Genomic DNA, 22,792 nt, shown 5'->3' with positions numbered 1-22,792 from the left:
TAACTCATAATATATGTGGTATGGCCGTGTGACAAGAAAATACAGCTCTGGACAGGTGGGCGATAATTCTTCCTAGGATGGCGAAGGCATGGCCCGCCCTTCTCTGCCTCTGATTGGCCAGCGCCAAACGTTGTTAATCCAATCATATTCGCTTGGCTTACAGTCAGCTACTCAGAGGCAGAGATGGGCGGGTCATGCCTCCGCCATACTGGGAAAGAATATCGTGGGCGGTGGATGGGGCGTTATGCGAAGGTGTTTTAAGATTATTATTGTTTACTAGATGAATAAGAACAGTTTCTATGATACTCGATTACATGTTAACGCCATTAACAGTGGATTTTAATGGAACGCAATCTCCCCCAGGACAACGCCCTCAACGTCAAATGACGTCGTTGAACTTCCGCTAACATAATAGCAACCGGTTTTATGTTGAGCACCGTTATAGTTAATGTTAGTTTTATCGTGTTGTCGGAGGCGCAAAATGGCATCATCTAGCTCATATAAACTCAGGTGCTCTATTCCAGGCCACGAAATGGACGTCAGAGGGCTTGCAGCCGCTATTTTTCCTGATGGAGCTTTTGTGTCTGTGTCCAGAGACCGAACCGGAAGGGTCTGGGTACCCAACTCAAGGTAGCTACATTAGCTAGCATTAGCTACTTGGCTACAAGCGTGATGTGATGGCTAACGTTAGCTGTGACAGTTTCGTGATATTTAGATGTAGCGTTAGTTGGTCAAGAGAAGTAGCAATCCAACTAAGCATCCACACAAAAATCACTAATTGCCCAATTCTAATTAATGTTAGCTTTCGTAGCTTGTGAGCGAGTTGGCTATGTTGTTACTCAAATTAGCTTCGTCATTCATTCAACGGGAACTCGGGACGTAGCTGTTGCTAATGTTACATGTCAAAGTCCACCACATTTAGCGTTACTTTAGTGATCATTATGCCTTCTGCTGGACACGCTTGGTTTTACGGCATTAGCTACGTTAAGCTATCTTAACGTTAGAGTTATTAACGTTAGCCACAAAGCTGTCAACTACTTTCTTTCTACTACTAGACACACTTAGCTAAGGTCTGACCCTCCAATTCTTCTCTTCCATACAGCCCAGACAAAGGGTTCACTGAGATGCACTGTATGACTGGACATTCAAACTTCGTATCCTGTGTATGCATCATTGCACCTAGCGAAACATATCCTCGAGGACTTGTTGCCACAGGTGGAAATGATCATAATATTTGTGTTTTCACACTGGACCAACCACAGCCCCTATTCACTCTCCAGGGTCACAACAACACAGGTAAGATGTGTTCAAAAGCACATGCATCAAGGATATAACTGTCATAATCCTATTCACACAGCACAATATTAATAATAATAACAATAAGGCCCAGTTTAGACCAAAGATTCACGTGGAGACTAGTTGCAACTTTCCAACTGCTTGCAACCAGGCCTGTGACTTGACAAGCTGAATTGCTGGCGCCGCCATCAGCCAGCTGGAGTCGAGATGAGACGGGCCAGTTACATTGCTGCAACTTTTCCCTGCAATGTTCTAAAATGGTTTTGTCGCATTGCGAATCATTGGTGTAAAATGGGCTTCAGGCTTCTCATCTGTACTGCTGCCCGCTTCTGTTAATGACACAGATCTCAACTACATCTCTACAGTGTACGTGTGGTGTCAACTCTCTAACCAACTGCTATCATATCCCCAGTTTGCACTCTGTCCTCTGGGAAGTTTGGAACACTGTTGAGCGGCTCCTGGGACACCACAGCCAAAGTCTGGCTCAATGAGAAGTGCATGATGACTTTGCAGGTATGCTGAAGCTTGTGTGACTAGGCATCTTGCTCTGATCTTTTCCTTAGCAAGGGACCATAGCAGGGTTTTTTTTTTAGAAAGAGGCAAAGCAGAGGAAAGCACTAGCGAAATCAGATAAGTTGCTGGAAAAACAGGTTCTCTTCATTGCATATGGCTCATATCCTATGTTTTGCAATCTTCTGGCGATACCTGCCGTGTGGAGAGGCTTCCAACCCTCTTGGATACTTGCTTTTCTCCATTCTCCGTAGTAGCTCCGGCAGAGCTGCCCCCCCCAGCGACGTCATCGGAATCACGCGGTTGCAAACAACACATGATGTACTTACTAAAATAATTTGTGTCAAAATTTGTCCTGACATGGACTTCGGTGTATTATTTGCACATTTATAACATGTTTTGATTGTTTTAGCGAGGTGTGACCTTTGACAGTGCCTTTACATTTGATAAACAGGTTAGCTCTGTTATAAAAACTAGCTTTTTCCAACTAAGGCTCCTAGCAAAGGTAAAGGGCTATCTCTCCCCCAAAGACTTAGAGAATATATGTTTTTATTAATACACAGCTGGATTATTGTGTCTGTCTGTATGCTGGTATCTACCTGGCTTTCAACTCAGTTTGAGCTGGACATCCGAAAACTTTTATAATCTCTTGTATTGTGCTGCATATTTATGTTATGTTGTATGTGCTGCATTGTATTTACTGTGTTTACCTTTTAAATAAAGTTTGACTTGAGTTGAGCTAGCTGTAGCTTGTTAAACCATGAGTGTGCTGTAGGATTTTGCAGAATTTGTACTTGTTTACTTCACTACAGGGCCACTCTGCAGCAGTGTGGGCAGTGGTCATCCTACCTGAACAAGGCCTGATGCTGTCTGGATCAGCAGATAAGACCATCAAACTTTGGAAAGCTGGCCGCTGTGAGAGGACGTTTACAGGTGAGCAAGTCGGCACCTTGTAGTGCTTTGCATGCGTGATAGTATATTGTGTTTAGTTTAAGATTAGAGTTGTGTTTACGTTGACTGTTAATTAATTGTTTTGAGCTTTTCAGTTCAAGTTTTTCACATTTGTGCTCCAGCTCAACTGCAGCAAATGCTTCTGTTTGTTCATATATATTCTATATACTAACTGTATCGGTTCATTGTAGGCGGTCCACCTTACTTTTTTTTGTTGCTGGCTTTAGCTGATAAACCAGAGAGGATGACGGGAAACAACAGCTATGATTGTAAAAACATTTCAAATAATAAACTATTAGTTGTGGCAGTGGGATTGCTATTTTTGTTGGAGGTACTTAATATAGTCTCGCAATAGCCAGCTGTAGATAAATCTGGGACAACCCTACCTTTTTTCCCGGCTTCCTGTACAGCGCACATCTCCTGCCACCGTCACTTCCTTTTCCACGTGCGTTTCGGCTATTCGCTAATAACGTTAAACACACTGCATAGAAGACGTCAACTCGTTTCACAACAACAGTGGAAAATTACTGGAGCTGTAGTTGTTGTGACTAGTAGTATCGCCAAATTCGCAGCACAAGTTGCTATTCAGACTGTAAACAGTGGAGCACGGACGCGGAAAAGGAAGTAACGGTGGCAGGAGAGGCGCGCTGTACAGGAAGCTGGGAAAAAAGCTAGGGCTGTCCCAGAGACTTATTTTTTCAAATAAAAATAGACTCTGGGTTCCCAGATTGGTTGTAGATAAATATCTACGTCTGGGGCACAACTCTTGAAAAGTGGTTAAGGACCGCCCCCTGAGACCAAAACAAAATGCATGACAGACCTATGATTTGACCAACTACAGACCACCTTATTTGTGTGACGCAACTCGTGGGGTGGTACATTTTGAAAGATGCACCAATGCACGGAGACAGTCGGACTTAGAGCCCAGCCGATCAGTGGAAATTCTGACTTGTGATTCAGACCATCCGTAGCGACGGAGAGACTACCATGAATATAACTCCACCTTTTTTGTTTCCTTCCTTTCTAGGTCACGAGGACTGCGTAAGGGGTCTAGCGGTGATCAGCGATACTGAGTTTTTCTCTTGCAGCAATGATGCCAGTATCAGAAGGTGGATGGTGTCGGGCGAATGTGTACAGGTGTATTACAGCCACACCAACTACATCTACAGCATAGCCGTCTTCCCCAATTGCCAAGGTGTGTTTGTGAAAACCCAGCGACAGAAAGTCTATTGCACTTTGTCAGATCCCCAACTTTCAATGCTCCCAATTGAATTGTCTGGAAAAAAATGTGGACGCTTCGACAATGATCTCTCTGAGGAAATGACATTTACAGTACATTGAGTTATCTCTGAGGAAATGACATTTACAGTACATTGAGGTTCAGAAGCCATCTCTGAGGAAATTACATTTATGGTACATTGAGGTTTAGGAGCCATCTCTGAGAAAATGACATTTACAGTACATTGAGGTAAATGATATTTAGAGTACATTGAGGTAAATTACATTTACAGTACATTGAGTTATCTCTGAGGAAATTACATTTGCAGTACATTGAGGTAAATTATATTTACAGTACATTGAGGTAAATTACATTTACAGTACATTGAGGTAAATTACATTTACAGTTCATTGAGGTTCAGGAGCCTTTGAAGATTTCACAAGGAGACATGGATTCATGTGAATGCATGCACAATCATTGGGGCTTTGTTCCTGCTCTGAGATGCTAGCTGGCTGACTCTGACCACAGGCTGCTCTTTCCGTCACAGATTTTGTAAGCACTGGAGAGGACAGGACTTTGAGGATATGGAGGAAGGGAGAATGCACTCAGACCATCCGCCTGCCTACCCAGTCCGTGTGGTGCTGTTGCCTCCTGCCCAATGGTGACATAGCCGTCGGAGCCAGGTAGCATAACTGCATTTGGCACAGTAATTTTTGGTCAGCCCATGATCAGGCAAATGATCATGGGCAGTGATGATCGAATGCTCCTCCTGTTTCTCTCCACTTTTTTGATGTTCACACAAAATGATAGAAAGCGATGATGAACAGAGAATATTATGTCGCTTCTTTTCTAACCTGATGCTGCCCCTCTGCCTACAGCGATGGTATTATTCGTGTGTTCACGGAGGTTGAGGACCGCATGGCCGGTCCAGAGGACCTCCAGGCCTTTGAGGACGAGCTCTCCAAAGCCACCATCGACCCCAAGACGGGCGACCTTGGAGACATCAAAATGGAGGACCTTCCTGGAAGGGAACACCTGGATGAGCCTGGTAATGGATAGATTCACTGGTCTTTTATTTAAATGATACAAAATTATACTGTATAATTTTGTGTCATTTAAATAAAACAGTGATTTTGTATAATACAAAATCACTGCATCTGCTGTTAATGATTCCCTCGACATACATAATATGAACAGTTGGTCAAATAAAGTGACAATATACATTGATTGCTGTGAGTATAAAGGAATACTGTAAACTTTATTTTTCGCAATTATAGCAACCATTCAGATGTGATGATCAAGGCTTCGAGAGTCTGGACATTTTCGGTTTAGGTACCTTGAAAGTGCTTGAATGTTACTCTTAAAAAGCTGTATGAACCCAGCATACAAGATGCTACAGTTCAGTCTGATAAGGAAGAAAAGGCATTTGCCATGCTCTTTCATCAAGGTGGTTTATGCAAGGCGCGTATGCGTTTCTCCAGGGAATCGCGACGGACAAACACGGCTGATTAAAGATGGACAGAAGGTGGAGGCGTACCAGTGGAGTGTCAGCGATGACCGCTGGATGAAAATCGGAGATGTGGTCGGAGGCTCCAACCAGCAGACATCCAAGACGGTGATGTATGAGGGAAAGGTAAGGCCATCATCAGTAGCCCTTGTTATAAGCTCATTGCCGAGGTAAACAGTGGTGCATGCGCAATGAGAGCAGTCGTAAATGTTAAAACGAGCTTCCACTTAAATGACTCCCCATCTCCCCTCAGGAGTACGACTATGTGTTCACCATTGACGTGAATGAGGGCGGGCCGTCCATGAAGCTGCCTTACAACATGTCGGAGGACCCCTGGCTGACGGCGCACAACTTTTTGCAGAAGAATGACCTCAGCGCCGCGTTCCTCGACCAGGTTGCCAATTTTATCATAGAGAACACCAAAGGACATGTGGTGGGCCCGGCTCAGCCCAGTAGTGCCGACCCGTTCACTGGTAAGGCCAAATGACCCGACAGCGGCTGCTCCACACCAGAAAGAAATTATTTGATTGATCCCCACTTAGGTAATCGGGTCACTGCAGCAGCAGAGAATAGGAAATGTATAACAATAGGGCAAATGCGTTATAACGTAATATACTGTTGAAGTACAGTGTTAGTACAAAGAATTACAAAAGAACATATTAGATATTACAAGTCAATAAAAATACACAATCTTTGTGGCTGCTTTTACAGGTTAGCAAATGTTTACGGATCTTTACATTATCACACCATTGTGTGCGCCAATGTGTTTTTGGCTAAAAGTGTTCTCATACTCACCCCGGTCTTGTCCTGTTCTTCGACAGGATCAGGTCGCTATATCCCCGGAGCAGCTGATGGTAGGACAGGCTTTGGAGCTGATCCGTTCACAGGTACAGTATGTTTGCTGGAAGATCTCACTGAGAGTGAGAACACTGAGACAGCGTATGCTGACATCGTATTTTGAACCCCCCCAGGCTCTGGCCGCTACATCCCAGGGTCAGATGTGACTATAGGCGCTCCAGGTGGTGTGGCAGATCCCTTCACAGGTGAGCCACAGTTGCTCAAGGTACAATGGAAACTGTCGAAACCAAAGTGAAACTAAAGCCAACACACTTGAACAGCTGCGGCGGTGTAATGAGGCCTTTAGCAGCAGAAATTTGTAGCGTATGACACATTTTGACACGGCTATTCTATTGACCCTTTAAAGGAGAATTTCTGTATTTTTTTAACCTGCACCCTATTTAAATTTGTAACCGGATGGAGAGGAAAACTAGCGCTGTGGCACCTACTGCAGTAGGGGCATGTGGGAAAAGCGGCTGCCAACTGAAGCGATCTTGGTCAATACGGCACCAATTTAAAAGATTTATCTTCACATTACTTAGTTATACATAAAACAATATATACATAAAAAAAGAAAATAGGGTCCAGGTTGAAAAAGACTGAAATTCTCTAACATTGAGCATTGTGTTACTTTGATTATTACCCCCCCCCCCCCCCCCCCCCTTTTCTCCACAGGTGGAGGTGCCTACTCCTCAGCAGCCGTCAGGCAGACCGCAACCAATATCTACTTCCCTAAGACGGATGGTGTGACTTTTGATCAAGCCAATGTCACACAGATCATTGGTGAGCATTTCTTGTCATACATGACTGCAAGAAATAACTGATAACCAACTTATGAATAATTATTACTTACCTTAAAATTTAAGGCCATGCATGGATAAGACAATTGGTCAAAGGATGACTTATCCAAGAGGCATATCTAAGAATAAGCCACTCTAAGAACCTTGTAACAACTGATAATTTAACAGTCTGTCACATAATATAATAACTTTTCAAGATGTAAAAAAAAAATACATGTCCTTCTAAATATAATAAACCTGTTAGTGTAATACATTGCCAGTAAATGTAATATTGTGATATTACACTGAAGGTGAAGTTCGTATTTTTCTGATGCATTTTTTAAATCCGTCATGCAATAAAAATCATTACGCACAGAAACCTTCCACACTAAGTCCGATGCTTTTTATGCCTCCACCGGCGATAGCCAGACCGGAGGCATTATGGATCCGGGTTGTACGTCCGTACGTACGATGTTTGTTAACGCGATATCTGAGGAACGCCTTGACGGAATTTCATCAAATTTGCCTCAAACCGACTTACACTCAAGGATGATCTGATTAGATTTTGGTGATCAAAGGTCAAAGGTCAAACGAGGTTTGAGGTCTCAAGAAACTAAAGTTACAATTATTTCTATTATATAATTTAAATCTATTTTAAGAAAATACGTTATAGATTTACCTCTTGTAAAGAGAAAATTATGCAGTAACTTGTCACCTTGTTTGATTAGTTTTCCTTGCCAAGTAGATTCATGTTTTGATGTTGTCACCAGCCAAGCTGAAGGAGCTGAACAGTGGAGCCCCCCAGAAGCACAAGCTCTCTGAGGAGGTTCTGGAGAGCCTGGACAGGCTGCTGCTGAGCGTCTGTGGGCCCAGCTCCTCCGAGCAGCCCCCAAACCTCCAACAGATCAACCTGCTCTGGAAGGCCTCTCACTGGCCGGAAGGTACGCAACCACCAACCAGCACTCAGGTCGTAGTGAATGGGACTCCCAACTAATGACAATTTATCACTTTTTTTTAGAAGTGATGATATTCTCATTCAATTTCATAGTTTAATTTTAAGTAATAGCCATAAAAACAAATTATAGCTGCTGTGCAGCAGTGAGTCGGGGCATTCCATTTAAAGTGCTATTAAAAAGTCTTAAAAAGTCTTAAAGTCGAGCTGAACCCAAAAATGACTTATTTTCTTTTAGTTCAAATACCTGGGTATGCAGTGCACCTATTTAATGATGTATGCAAAGAAAATCACAACAATATAATTTCTTTCGTTTTTCACACTTTTTCACATCAAAAGTTCATTTCAGTCTGTATACAGTTTGCTGACGTCACCTAGTACTATCAAATTTCTACCCCATTTCAACCAATCATATCACGAGATGCAGCTGTCAATCAAATCTTTATTTCAGGATAATTTTCTCTTCCAAATGAAGTAGAAAATGGCGCCTAGTGCCTGTCATCTGGCAGAATTCCTATCCCATAAACTAACTACTAACTTGGCCAATTGTTAGAAACATGAACAAAAAACAAAAACTATAATCTCTAAGAATGCAAAGAAATGTAACTGGCTCGTTAAAACGCGCATTCCAGGGATATCGTATTTACAGCAGCGATATTGGCGCGCATCCAAGAGCTTGGTTGTCAGGGGTTGCACTTCGGAGATTCCAGGCCGACGTGCTGCACTCTCCGCTCGGCAACACGAAGGCAGCTGGCTGCCTGTGGCTCGCTGAGCTCCACTCCTCCCGTCAAAAGGCTCTTCCCGAGGGGAGCGCCACAACACACTGAATCCCACTCGATTTGGAGGCGGAACACGCCAGGATTGGCCAAAGCCCAATCCAGTCCCCAGAATTGTCAAATAAAATCATCGACATGATACTATGACCCGCCTCTCAACCTGTCATCTTAGACAAACTATGTTTTTCAGTCTGAAACGGACTCATATGCACGTGACGGACGGGTTCAGTTCGACTTTAAATTTAACTTTTAAACCTGTAGACACATGTATACATTAGGGCAAAATTCTAAAGACTAAAAGAACAAAAACAAACATTTTTTAGGTAAAATTCTGAAATTTGACATACCATGACAGTAAAATGTTGTTGATTTCTTTCATAAAATTGGAGATTTAGCAAGAATTTGCAGTAGCTGTACCATTTATAGCAAAACATTTTGATGCACCATCATTTTTTGATAATTCAAAAATCCGGCTGGATCACAGTCTGAAGATGCTTTTAATGAAGGTTTGGTGTGAATTAGTCTCGCTAGCCAGCCTCTCTTCCTTTCCATCAGAGAGTCTGGCGCTGTGGAAACAGGCAACAGGGATCAGCCCGCCCCCGCTCTAAAGCTGCTCTCCCATTCGAGCGGCTGTTTCGGTGGCAGCAGGATATCCGCTCCCCCGCTTGCAAGCTCTGTCACGCTCTGTTCATTGGCTCCGACCATATGTCAATCAGAGCGGCTTCCGCACCCATTGGGGCGGCTTAGCTCAGGAGGTAGAGCGGGTCGGCCAATGATGCAAGGGTTGGCGGTTCGATCCCCGCTCCCTCCCAGCTGCTGTCGTTGTGTCCTTGGGCAAGACACTTAACCCTCCTTGCTCCCGATGGTGTGTAGGCACCCTGCGTGGCAGCCTGCCGCCATCGGTGTATGAATGGGTGAATGTAAACTATCTACTGATTGTAAAGCGCTTTGGATAAAAGCGCTATATAAATGCAGGCCATTTACCATGTGTGTCGCTGTAATGCTCCCGCCGAACGCTAACTAGCTAGCGTAGAAAGCTAACGGCAGAAACCTACAGGCTAACTCGTTGCTACACGCTGAAAATGGCAAGTTTTGAAGAAAAATTGGATTGTGCAATAAAGAAGGCCTGCTCGGCACAAGTTCCACCCCGAAACTATTTTCCAAGGGCACTAACGCTAAGCACCGCCCAAGACGAGGCTGATTGGTTAACCCAAACAGAGCATTTTTTTTCGCAATCCCACAATGGAAACCTGCGACGCCAGACTCTCTGATGGAAAGGAAGAGAGGCTGGCTAGCGAGACTAGGTGTGAATTGAACAAAACATGGGAGAAGATCAATTTAATTAGTTTTACAGGTTTTAAGAAAAACAGCATCATAGACTTAATTCTAACTAATTTGCTATGAATTTTCAAAGTTTAGAACTTCACATGGTTGCTGTAGTGTGGATTATTGGCCCCCATTTCTTGTTGACGAAGTTTGGCATTGGACTGGACAGACCTGTGTGCAAAGTTTGGTTTATTTTCATGTATGGGAAGTTAGATTTCCTTGGTAGAAGAAGAAGATCTTGGCAAATACAAGCGGGAACGGCAGCAGAGCTGCCCGGCCCCTAAAAACCCAGGTTGCACACAGAATAGTGAGACTGTCTTGCAACAAGGCAAAACGTGAATTTCTCCTACAGTGATTGGAAGAGTAGCATAAGAAAAACTTCACACTTTGGTATTGGAATTCCGAGGTTCTCCAGTACATAACCGTTCACTTATCAAGCTCCTTTTCTGTTCCCCCGGGACTCTAGACATCGTGTTCCCTGTCCTGGACATCATGAGGCTGGCAGTGCGCCACCCGCAGGTGAATGAGAGCCTGTGCGGAGAGGAGGAGGGAGTCCAGCTATGCAACCACCTGCTGAGCCTGATGAGGCCTGAGGGGCGTCCGGCCAACCAGATGCTAGCGTTGCGGACTCTGTGTAACTGCTTCAGCGGGCGGCAGGGGCGAGCCCTCCTCCTGGCCCAGCGCGAGACAGTGCTGTCGCGTGCTGCTGACCTGGCGTCCGTCTGCAACAAGAACATCCACATCGCCTTGGCCACTCTGGTCCTCAACTATGCCGGCTGCCTTCATGCAAGCTCTGACCTGGAGGCCAAGGCCCAGTGCCTGTCCGTGGCCAGCACTGCCCTGGAGTCGGTGCAGGACAAGGAGGCTGTGTTCAGGCTACTGGTGGCCCTGGGCACCACTCTGGCCTCAGACCACACAGCCCAGGACCTGGCTCGCTCCCTGGGGGTCAACTCCCAGATTTCCAAGTACTCCTCAGTGTCAGACCCAGCCAAGGTGGGCGAGTGTTGCCAGCTGGTTTTAAAAGAACTACAATGATGTGAATGATTAGAAACACCAACACTACTTCCCATCATTATTATTATTATTATTATTATTATTACAACTGTTCTGCTCAATCATTTGTGGTGGAAACTTGACTAATTGCATGTGCTGCAATAAAAAAGATGTACAAATTAAATCTTTGAATAAGCATGGCCTGTGTTTTTTATGCTCCTCTAAATCAACTACTCCTCTCTGTTACATGGATAATTTGTATGAAATGTAGAATTAATAAAAATGTAATGAAAATGTATTGCTAATAATAGGAAAGAAAGATGAATGATAACATAATAGGAAGCTACATCTGATCTGTCTAACCCTGGATATTATGAATTGATTTCCCTTTCTTATAATTGGGCTCAAGGAAACCAGGCATAAATGCAGTAATATACTACAGGGGTAGCTATTAGCTAAATGCATTGTGGACAACAATGTGGATGGGAGCACTTTGGGTGGACTGGACACTAAATAGTTTGCACTGTGAAGCTGAAACAATCCAGTAGGTGGTGGTGATGTTCAATCATTACAACTCCAATAAAAGAAGGGTCCTCCTCACACAGGAAGTGCTTGTAAACAACATCCGGGTCAGTCTATTGAATAAAATTGGCGCGTGAGGAGTTTTCTCTTTTGACTAATGTAAACTATGTCATTCGACGGATTTGCTTCTAGTAACAGGTTATCAGTCATCTGCTGTCTTGAAAACATCCCGTCAAAATGTGTATGCTGACAAACTCAAAACAAGTTCGAAAGCTAAGTTGGCTAACCTAACTTCCGTTAGCTACTAACGCTAGTTGGCTAACGTTAGCTGGGCGTTTAATATTAGCCAGGCTGACTGATTTGTCAGCTAGCGACGTAATTATTGCTTTGGTTACTGTGCCTTGATTAGGCGTTATTGAGCGCCAACAGTTTCTGTTTTTTTTTTTTTAAACAATGGCGAATTCAGAACAGAAGACGAACGGTAAATATCTGTGGTTTTCTCTTCTGGGTCTTGGATTTCAACCAGATACTGCTGCGTCACTTTTGACCGGCAGAACCAACCTTAAACACATGAATCTTGGAATGTGAGTATATTACGATCATATGAATAATAACAAGTAATGCATGTGTTACCAATACCATGGTTCCATTCCATTTGTGTTCCAGTGCCAGGAGTCAGGACCCTCATTAATGTTATTGGTTACACCTGCTTTACCACCTCAAAACGGTTGCTGTGATGTTCTTTTCTGGCCAACAGGAATATGTTTGAGAAACCAAACAAGGATGCATTCTACATAGTTACTCATTTCTTGTTGGAGAAACTCAATCCAACACGCTTTCATGAGGCATACAGGTAAAATACTGTCCTACTCGCTCATCTTTAATTCATATTTTAAACATGTGTTTTGGAATCCTTGACTTAATGAGATGTCTGTCTGGTTAGGCATTGCTGGCCTGTTTTGGACCACAAAGCAGATGCTGAGTTCCGAAAAGTCACCTGTGCTTGGCTGCGGGAGATAATGGTAAGAATCAGCATCATGGGAGGTTTTGAGTGTTATGATATGCAATATGTCCACTGTCCAGACATTTGGCTATAATATCTGCCCCGCCTAGGATCATTTCACTGTGTTAAACGTTAGGTTTGTGGGATCCTACACTGTTTTTGTAATGTGCATAGAGGGAATGTCAATATCTCTTTTTTGGTGAAGAACCTTACTTTTAGCTAATTGACAATGATCTGACTTTGTCTGGCCCACATGCAATCAGCAATGAAAGCGACATGAGAGCAACATGATGCCTGCCTATCTATTTAACCTGTCCTTGTTAGACCTGAATGCCAGTAGCACTGATGATAGTCACAGACTGAAACGTTTGCTGCCTTTTAAACCCACCTTTTCTTTTTTGCACTGTGAAAATAAAGTAAGTCTATTTGCTTGATCTCAGCCTCTGGACCTCCTCTGTGGCTTTTTTAGCCCTGTTACATCTGGTGTGCGGGTATTCCCATTGACCTCTAAATGGAGGGAATGGAAATAGAATACCACTCATGAAAGTGGTCCTCGTGTGTGAAGATGATCTCGCTGAACACAGGTTCGCGTTTGAATAAGCTTGCGTTGCCCACAGACTTATTTGAAGCATCGCGCCAAAAACCCATTCAAAAATCCCATAGGTGGAAATAGTGAAGAACCCGGAAGTCCGGGACTTCCGTGTTCTGACTACAAAAATACATCATCCCTGCGGTACTCTATAGTGTCCATGCATGCAAAAAGTGTTTCAGACCAAGAACCCCACAATGCATGAGCTGAGGCACTGGTGAATCACATTCCGGTGCAAACATGCAAGGGACAAAAATGCATACAGAGGGTGACACAAATATCATAAATCACCAATTCAGATTTAACCGTTTTTATGCTAAGTCCTTTTCCGAAACCTATACATACATTGATTTGAAAATTTTGAAATGTGTAGAACCGTTTCCGTTCACTTTTGAAGACAATCAATGTATCAGGCCAAGCTGTTCTTTCATGGTAATGTCAGTTCTCTTATAGTTTATTTTTCACTGTGTCCTCAGGATGAAAATGGCAGTGGAGGATCCAAAGTGGTAGCATCATTGTTCCTCTCACCCGGCGGCGCCAGGTTCATCAACCTGATGCTTGATCTGGCCAAGCATGTCATGCTGCAGGAAATTAAGACTTTCACCACTGGTAGGACTTGAAGAAGATCATATCACACACACACACACACACACACACACTGGGCTGTTCCTGCCAAGAGCCTGCTACAGTTTGCCTTATTGTTTTTTCCCCCTCCCCTTGCTCTTGTTTTTTGAATGGAGCAAGATGCACACCACTTTTTACAGGGTTCCTACGCAGGTTTGGAAATTATGAAAAAGTATTAAAATGAATTTGATCATTTCCAGTTCTTGAAAAGTTTATGAATTTGAAAAAAAGGTCTCGAAAAGTATGGGAAATATCGTGGTTCAGGTCCGACACACACATACTTTTATGTTGTAGAGCCACTTTGAGTCCACAGTTTTTGTTGTGAAGAATCATGTTCAGATAGAGGATGCTCTTATTACCCAGCCACTGTCTGTATGCATTATATCAAATACTGACCAAAATCAAATCCACTCAAGAACACAGTGATCTTGAGGGAAGGAGAGTTTGCTCAGTTCCCTGTCACAGAGCAGCTTTTGTAGCTGAAATCACATACTTTACCAGCATAACAAGAGTACAAACTAGATTCTGTCAAATCTTCTAACATTTGTCATGCTATGGACTCGACATGCACAACACTACATACAGTAATGATGAATATTGTTGTCATCGTTAGATGGCAGCTGGGTTCCTGAGGCTGCAGCGATGCCTGCCTCCTCCCTGGACATGGCAGCCAAGAGACTCCAACTGGTCAAGGCCAGGTTCCTGAAGTCTGCTGTGGAGCAGGACAACCTCATCCAGGAGTACCAGAAACGATCCCAGTAAGTCCCTCTTGGAAGGTGGAGAGAGTTTGGTAGTGTTCTGCATTCACATCACAAGAGAAAAGCCATGGCTACAAGCGGTCTACTTGAACATACAGTTCACATCAGCTTTCAAGTCCTATTATTTGGGTTTGACGATGAGCCCCTACAGTTTCTCAGACATAATGAATGAACACTTTAATTAAACGGCTGCGCAGGTTGGGTAGCGGATGAATTTAGAACATGTAATTAAGCTGGACTGCGTGCGCGTTAAACAATTTTAACACACCTGCCGACCAATCAGAAAAAGGGTATTCACCCAGACCATGGCGTATGCTGCCTTCAAATGAAAGTCGTGAACTCGTGTTTACGAGACTGAAAGTCATGTACCTACACTACACGACATGCTTGGCATTAAAGTGGTCACGACGTGAGCATGGGCAGTTGAAGCCAGTAAGCCACCGCGGCTAACAATTTAACTCTAGCTTATGTAGGAAAATGCAAAAGCATAACAACGAGGAAAAAATGACTGTTGAGAATATCAACATGTTCCTCAGACATTTTATAAAACGACTATGAAAAGCTCTATACAGCTAAATGACAATATATTTACATTACATCCACGTCCATGGCGTCCACCATTTTCTCAAAACACAAGACATGTCACAAATCGTGAACTTGAAGCTTTCAGAAAATCTCCACTTAACATGTCGTAAATACTACGGTACATGAGGGGGTCCATTCATTGGACTTAGGTCATATTCACGCTAAACACAATCTCACTTGAAGGGCCCAATAAGTAAGGGATAATCAACGACTAGGTGTGCATTGTACGATTTTAATGTACGACGTGGAGGCAAATAACCACCCGATGCCGCAGGCAGGTGGTTACCTCTGCGAAGTGCATTAAAATCGTATAATGCACACCTAGGAGTTGATTATCCCGCTTATATCATGGTCATTTGTCAACAATATAAAATAAAAGCATTCGTGAATTTCTGGTGCAAGTTTAGCAATCAAAATCAAAATAACTTGGAGAACCGACTAATACCTGGAACGAGCGTTACCATCCCGTCAGCTTCTCCTGCAATGGAAACGTTTGCTGTTCCAGTAAATAGGACGAACCTTGGATAGGAGCCAGTATGGTGCAGGGAAGCTATAGTCCGCTCAGCTCATAGAAGCTGAGTTAGCGAGTTGAACAACGTTTACTGTGCCGTTTGATGAAACAGCTGTGCCGGTTGGGGAGCAGATGGATTTACAACATGTGGTTAGACTTGCGCTGGACTACGTATGCATTCTACGGTTTTAATTCACACCTGCCGGCCAATCAGAAACGAGTATTCACCCAGACCATGGTATAAATTCAGTTAATCACCGGAAACCTGTAGCGGTTGCCAGAGGTGTCAATGAATCAATGTAATTTAAAACCAAGTGTGCAAGCAGCCACATTGTGCAAGCAACTCATATCTTGCATTTCTCAGAGCTTTTTGTTCCTGGGCATCAACTTAACTTGCTGTCAAAGAGTTTGTCTGCTAACTTGCTTTACATCCATTAGTCAGTTTGTGCTTCTTTGTTGGTCAGATATTTTCTAACTCAAGTCTTCCTGTGGTTTCCTCTTGTGAAGGTCCCTGGCGAAGTCTATGAAAGATCTCAGGGCCGAGGGTGCCAAGTATGATGATCTAATCAAGTACGTATGACATATTTTTTATTCTCTGTATTTCCAAGAAATCTTCTTAGTACACCTAGGTCAATCTATCTTGTTTGTCTTCTCAGAAAAGACAGTGGTGATGCTGCACAGGGGGGAGCTTCTACAGCTGAGAAGATCCAGAAGGTATGCATTTCTAAGCTGATTTACTGTGAAGGGGGGCAGGATCTGTACTCGCATTGTTCAGAAATGTTGGAATTAATTATTGCAAGCTGAAGATCTTTCTGCATCAAATGATGTCAGAGCTATGAAAATGTTCACCTTACATGCGCACAATTACATGGTAAGTTTGTTGCAGGCTTGTTTTGAAATGTTCTCTTTTTCCCCCCATCAAGAGCTGACACTATTTGGTTGTTTGTAGGTGCGCTCCCTGTGGTCGGACATCGATGGGATGTTGTCAACCATCAAAGAGCAACAGCGGGTCGTAGACTGTGTTATGAAGGGTGACGTAGACCAATACACCTTGGACGGGACGGACGTGGTCCTCAAAGTTCCTCGACCTCTGCTGGAGCGAATCGAGCAGCTCCCACAGCATGTGAGAAAATGGAGGGGTGGGATGATTTGTTCTAAATTCTGGTTCTGTCAATGGACAGCACTCTGGAAAAGTAACAGACATTTAATACATTTCTGTTACTTTTCCAGAGTGCAACAACTTTATTTAAATTTTAAATAAAGTATAGACCACTACAGGGATGTGAACATTTGGATAATTTGAATCATTTCACATACTTTTGACGCGTCTAAACATTGCCTTTTGTTTATGTGTGCATGTTTTCCAGTTGAGTACAGGGAACCTGTATGAGGCAGGGCAGCTAAACCTCCTGTGTGTGATGGAGCTGATGAACCACGCTCTGCAGCTCCTAAAGGAGGAGCGCTCTCTGGTTTCCCATCCCCAGCCCCACCTCCCTCACCTACAGGAGAAACGTCTGCAGATGTCCCGTGTGCTGGAGAGCCTCCAACTCATCAGGTACACATTGCTGTCACACTGTCACATGTGAATATTTTAGGTTGGTCGTCTCCATGGTAACTCCACTGGACCTTCACTGCCTTCCCATCTTGGCACGCATCAAATTCAACAAGATATTGGTACTCTCCTACAGGGCAGTACACCAAACTGCTCCCTCCATATCTGCAATCTATGGTCAGGTCTCAGACCTCACATCGCTCCCTCCGGTCCGCCACCCTTGAGCCCAAAACGCACAGGGAGCGTCAGACGCTCGCGTTTTGAAGTCCACCCATTGTTTTAAACGGCGCGTCAAACTGCCTTGACGCCCTCACTCCAAACCTGTTTCGATTTTGGAGCGTCAAATGAGGTTCCAGCAGCCACAACCAAAGCGCTCTGAGCTCCCCTCCCTCTCTGCCCACTTCCATCCCCGTCTGTCTCGATATGCTCCTCAAACAAATCTTGCGCGTCATGTTTAGCTCCCTGTGCATTCCGGCCTTTGCAGATCCATCGCTACCAGCGCTCAAAAGTCGCTCATCCTGATCGTGACTCTTCTCGTCCCTGGCGCCACAATTGTGGAACGAGCTCCCCCCTTCTGTCAGGACGGCCGAATCACTGCCCGTCTTTCGGCAGAGACTAAATACACACCTTTACAGGCTACACCTGGACCCTTCTTGAACTAACCATCCTTCTTAAAAAGAAAAACACAAACTCAAAACAACTAATGCTACTTATTGCTCCAAGTATTGACAAATGCTGCTTATTACCTTTTTAAAAGGTCTTTGCTGACATAAGACTGTGTTGCACAGTTAATTTCACTACTGTTGACAAAATGTAGTATTGTAAGTCGCTTTAGATAAAAACGTCTGCTAAATCTCACGTCTTCTAAACGTCTTATAAATTAAGTGCAAGTGCGACGGCCTCAACCTGGCCCCTCCCACTTCCCAGCTACAGCGACTCGAGTCGGCTCCACTCCGAGGAGGAACCCGGTGCCCCCCGGCTGTTGCTTTCCAATAACCTGCTGTAACATTGGAGTCCTAAATGCAAAAAATAACCACAGGCCCTATATCTTAATCTCCCCGCCTCGGTTTCCACAGACCACGGCTCGCTCCTCTTTTCCTAGAATCGCTCCGCTCCTCCACTCTGCCTACCATACACCGCCCCCTGCTGGTTTTTGCAGCCGGAGCAGGCTGGCTGTCACAACGCTACAATGACTAAACTCTCACACAGACATACTTGGTGACTACCCAATCATATTGTGTGACAAAATATGACCGTCTGCGACATAGCAAAATTCTCCAGGTGCGCAACACTAAAGGAAAGTGTCGACACTTCTTTTGTTGTTGTTAAAGACATCATGCAAACCATATGAGTGATCACGTGAAGTCACATTCTGTTTGGTTCTGGCCTCCAGCCTGCCCCCAGTGATGACATTAGTAGAGTAAACAGCCGTAATTGCAGTTATTGCAGAAATAACAAGTGAACAAGATTAACTATGCACCAGCGGAGTTTCTCAGTGGAAAACAGATTTTCGCCGTTCCTGCGTGTGGATTTGGATTGGATTTGGCGACGCTCATTGGCTGAAGGAGTTGTCTGTCAAGGCAAGTACTCCTGCCCACTGGAATCCATGTAGACGGCTGGGTGGCCAGTCTGATCCGCAGAACCAAACAGAATGTGAGTTCACATCATGTGATCAGTATGGTTTTACACCAAGCTAATCACATCTGTGTCAAGCGACGAAGCATCATACATCAGGGTTTTCCGCCAGTGCATACAATGTCCAGCTGGGTGAAAATAGTAGCCCAGCCAGGGGGGATAACTGACATCACACACGGCAATTTGCATATCAACATCTACAGTCACCGCTCGCAATGGTTGAATCTACACTGTTACTAGACATGTTGTTCAGGAGTCTATCTGGAACATCTATATTTCAAAAACTGCAGCCATTTCCAAATTTTCCAGATTGCAATATTGACACTGCAATTTCCAAACCACAGAAGTAGCAGTGGTCAATACTGCGGTTCGGAAAGTTTTTTATTTCGGGAGGAGGGCGGCCTTTTTTTCTGGCTAATTTGGAAGGTTTAAATAGATATTTTGCATAAGACTGCTCTGACCTGCCATGCTCTTTTTCCAGAGAGAGGATCTCCAAGGAAGAAATCCCTGGGGTCAAGAAGGCCATTAGAGAGCGGGAGGCGGAGTGGGACAGGAAGTGGATGGATATTCTTAAAGACACGCCCCTCGTCTCTTTCCTGAATGCCGATCCTGTGAGTGGAACTGGGAATTTTTGAGCAGAGTCAGACGTAGTGTTGCTTTAGTATCACTATAGTGAACGATGAACTAGTTTATTTTTTATCAATTAATTTATTTAAAAATGGTATGATACCGAATAGGTTTTGTCACATTACTGTCGGGTAATAATAAGCCTAATCACATTTCCATAATGTGCTGCAACTTGAATCTTATTTGATGTCGCTGCATAATCTGATGGCATTGTTCCCATCTCATGCAGGCTCTTGGTTTCCTCTCACCAATGGCTCCACTGTCTTTTGAACCGGCAGCTGAAGCCACAAGCGGTCTCTTCTCCCAGTATCCTGCTAAGCTTCTTGGTGAGCACAATTGGATTACAGACAGACAATCACATTTTTTTTACGTTGGATGTGTCAAACAACTTATCGATTATCCACATGTTTCAGCGGAGAAGCCTGGAGAGACTAAATCACAGGAAGGACTCGCCACTAGTTATTCTGACCTCACAAGGTACTGGAAATGTTGTTTTGTTAACCATGTAGCGACCTGCGTGCTATTGGATGACATGTCTTGTTTGAATGTGTTGTTCGACGTATGCTGAATTTGTTTGTGGTTGTGATGGGAGGTTGATACCTGGGCAGTCCCGAGCAGTGCTCTGTCCGTCACTAGTCCTCCCTACAGCATCCCTGCTCTCTGATGACCGCGGCGAATTAAGAGAAATCGCCACGGACAGATACGGGGCAGACACTCGCCCGCTCCGCACGTTTGCTCTGAAGTCACAGTAGTGCAGTTTTTGAATCGCCCAATGATGCTTCCTCTCTTTTTGAAACAGCTTTTGCCTTCCAACACTTGAGAGCGCTCAAAAAACAAAAGAGAAACTTGAGAGCGCTCAAACGCCTGTCGCCACCACCGAAGTGCCGTCACGAGCGAATACCTCACTCCATGGGCTTTTTGACATGCCAGCATGCCCACCTCAGCTCGTCAGGTCTCCTTCACCACCACCACCACCTCAACAGGCTAGTGTTAACCAGGTCACACTAATGACACCACCACCCCCACCTCCTACTCAACAGGCCGGTATTAACCAGGTAACGGTCACACTAATGACCTGGACTTTGTGTTAAAAGCATCTGTTTTGGTTTGTTTTTTACTCCACAGTACTTTTTTTCTTTCTTCTTCAGACAAACCATTATGTAACACAAATCTCTGATTGTTTTTAGGCCAGTGTGAGGACAAAGACTGGTGCTCCTCCAAAGGCAGCTGCCCCGAGGAATAGGGCTCAGATCCTGAACATGGAATGTGATAACTTGGCCAATCAGGTATGCTGACGGGACTCTCTGACCTCGACGACACTGATCCCCACACAAGTTTGATTTGAAGCCATAGGGATATCATATTTTTGAATGCTGTTTTTTACTAAATGGATTAATTTGCGGACTTCCCTTACTGACGTGTGCCTGTGCTAGTTTGCAGATGCTGTGACCACAACAACCTCTCCCATGGATGGCAGGGTCAAAGGTTTGGACCTGGGAGACTTTCTCACCACTCTGGCTGCAGATCCTTTCTCTACCAGGAAGAACTTGCCACGAACCCCAGAGAGCCTGAGTGAGTCATCATAATGATGATGATGGTGTTCGCTTGCATTCAGTTTTACACTCGATGTTGTATTTGAAAAGTAAATTTAACCTGGACACATAGAGGTGAAAGCTTAAAGACTGGGTTGTATTTGGAGTGGCATGATACTGTGATTGCGATGAATAAATGCTACTCTTTTCATTTAGTTAGTTTTTCAGTGACTTTCACAAGGTTCCAAGGTTCTTAAAGCCCCCTCCAGTGTGTTTTGTCATTTTTAAGATATTTCATACGTTTCTCTTCATCATGTCCTGACGCCGTTGATTAGCCGCACTGTTCACCAAGTATTGTTTGACAAATAACTTGATTTAGTGCTCAAGTTCAAAAAGCTCAGTAAGTTGCTACAGAGGGAATAATGTTCCCGGCGTAACCGAAGGCGCTGTTTTTCTGGGCGTATCTCCTTGGTGTATTACTACAGTACAGAATCGGATGACGTGCGACTATACAGCAGGTGCTGAAATGGAACACAAACCGTTAAAAGGAGTCGAAAACCGACTGAAGGGGGCTTTAAGTAATTTAGAAAAATTGACAATAAGAGCTTTTTAGTTACATTTTCCACCTTTTTTCTTTGGCTTGTAAAAGTAACTGCATATTTCTCCCTTCCCTGTTTTCTCTGTCAGTTATGGATGTGAAGAGCTCCTGGCGAAAGGCAGTGGAGGAAGACAAAGTGCAGAAGAAAACCCGTCAGTCATCCAAGTTCCATCACGACAAGTTGGAGGGCGACAGCATCATAGGGCGCCTCACTCCCCTCAGTGAGCCACGGGACGTCTCGCTAAGCCCCGACGCTTCCTCCCAGAGCCTCTCCTGCGATCTGGATCCCGTGTGCCCCAGCAGCCCCCCCATCCACCAGCAGGGTGTCTCCCTTATGTCCACTCTGTCCTGGGACTCCGCCAACACAGAGGCCCTTCACAGCCCGAGCGGCGGCACCAGCAGCAGCAGCGCCATCCACTTCGGCCCCCTCGACCATGAGACTCTTCCCGACATGCTGAGCCTCAGCGATGAAGCCATAGACATCAACACCTCTGACGAAGAGGAGGAGGAGGAGGAGGAGCTTCTCCTCCCCCACATCCCCTCCCTGAAGTTTGAGGCCAAGCGCACGCCGCTCGCCGCACGGCACCATGTGCGCGGCGCCCCCTTCATGGACAACACTGAATGGCTGCTGCCAACCACAATGGAAATGGACACGGCAACATCAGTGGCAGCCAACGACGAGGTCTTCTCACTGAATCTGGATTCGCTAGAGAACCCTTCGCCCCCAAACATGCGATATAGCCTCTCCAACCTGGTCACATTCTCCCCCATAGATGATGTGTAGCGTTTGCTAGCTTTAGTCCGTAATTGTGCCTCCAGTTTTTTTGATAATAGACGTTGCAAATATTTGTACATAGCTGTAAATCTAGCATGTATTTCTACAGTAGATTAGTTTTCTGTACTTATATTTGTTTTAATTTAAACATGAACTCACCCTAAATATATAAATAAAGGTGTTGTGGACTTACAAAAAAAGAAACATGATTTAATAAAATAAAATTGTAAATGTCTTTTGGGTTGATTCCCCCTTTATTTTTTATGCATTTTTGATTGGGATTAAAGCACGACCTGCTTCGTAGGGGTTAGGGGGTGCTTTATGCTGAATCCAAA

At 44.3% G+C, this 22,792-nt stretch overlaps 2 protein-coding genes across 2 annotated transcripts; both read left to right on the top strand.

Annotated features, from left to right (window-relative positions):
* Nucleotides 1–434: 434 nt before the first annotated feature.
* On the top strand, nt 435–11,312 carry plaa (phospholipase A2-activating protein). Its single transcript, XM_083639630.1, has 14 exons — nt 435–630; nt 1,103–1,296; nt 1,709–1,809; nt 2,619–2,739; nt 3,785–3,952; nt 4,524–4,659; nt 4,855–5,024; nt 5,458–5,609; nt 5,737–5,956; nt 6,305–6,370; nt 6,455–6,526; nt 6,996–7,103; nt 7,870–8,040; nt 10,620–11,312. Exons 1-14 carry the CDS (start codon nt 449–451, stop codon nt 11,186–11,188), a joined length of 2,430 nt encoding a protein of 809 aa, XP_083495756.1. The 5' UTR covers nt 435–448; the 3' UTR covers nt 11,189–11,312.
* An 809-nt stretch (nt 11,313–12,121) lies between these two features.
* haus6 (HAUS augmin-like complex, subunit 6) lies at nt 12,122–22,640 on the top strand (the record flags this gene model as incomplete). Its single annotated transcript, XM_083640114.1, has 16 exons — nt 12,122–12,252; nt 12,426–12,521; nt 12,612–12,690; nt 13,737–13,869; nt 14,498–14,642; nt 16,246–16,308; nt 16,395–16,452; nt 16,688–16,861; nt 17,106–17,293; nt 19,407–19,536; nt 19,782–19,878; nt 19,966–20,029; nt 20,352–20,607; nt 20,740–20,838; nt 20,986–21,124; nt 21,772–22,640. 16 exons carry the CDS (start codon nt 12,122–12,124, stop codon nt 22,464–22,466), a joined length of 2,547 nt encoding a protein of 848 aa, XP_083496240.1. The 3' UTR covers nt 22,467–22,640.
* Between the last annotated feature and the right edge of the window lie 152 nt (nt 22,641–22,792).

Source organism: Poromitra crassiceps (assembly GCF_964638095.1).
Source record: "Poromitra crassiceps genome assembly, chromosome: 7".
Classification (NCBI taxonomy): domain Eukaryota; kingdom Metazoa; phylum Chordata; class Actinopteri; order Beryciformes; family Melamphaidae; genus Poromitra; species Poromitra crassiceps.
The sequence above is the reverse complement of the archived record's forward strand: the minus strand, read 5'-3'. Positions and strand labels throughout refer to the sequence as shown.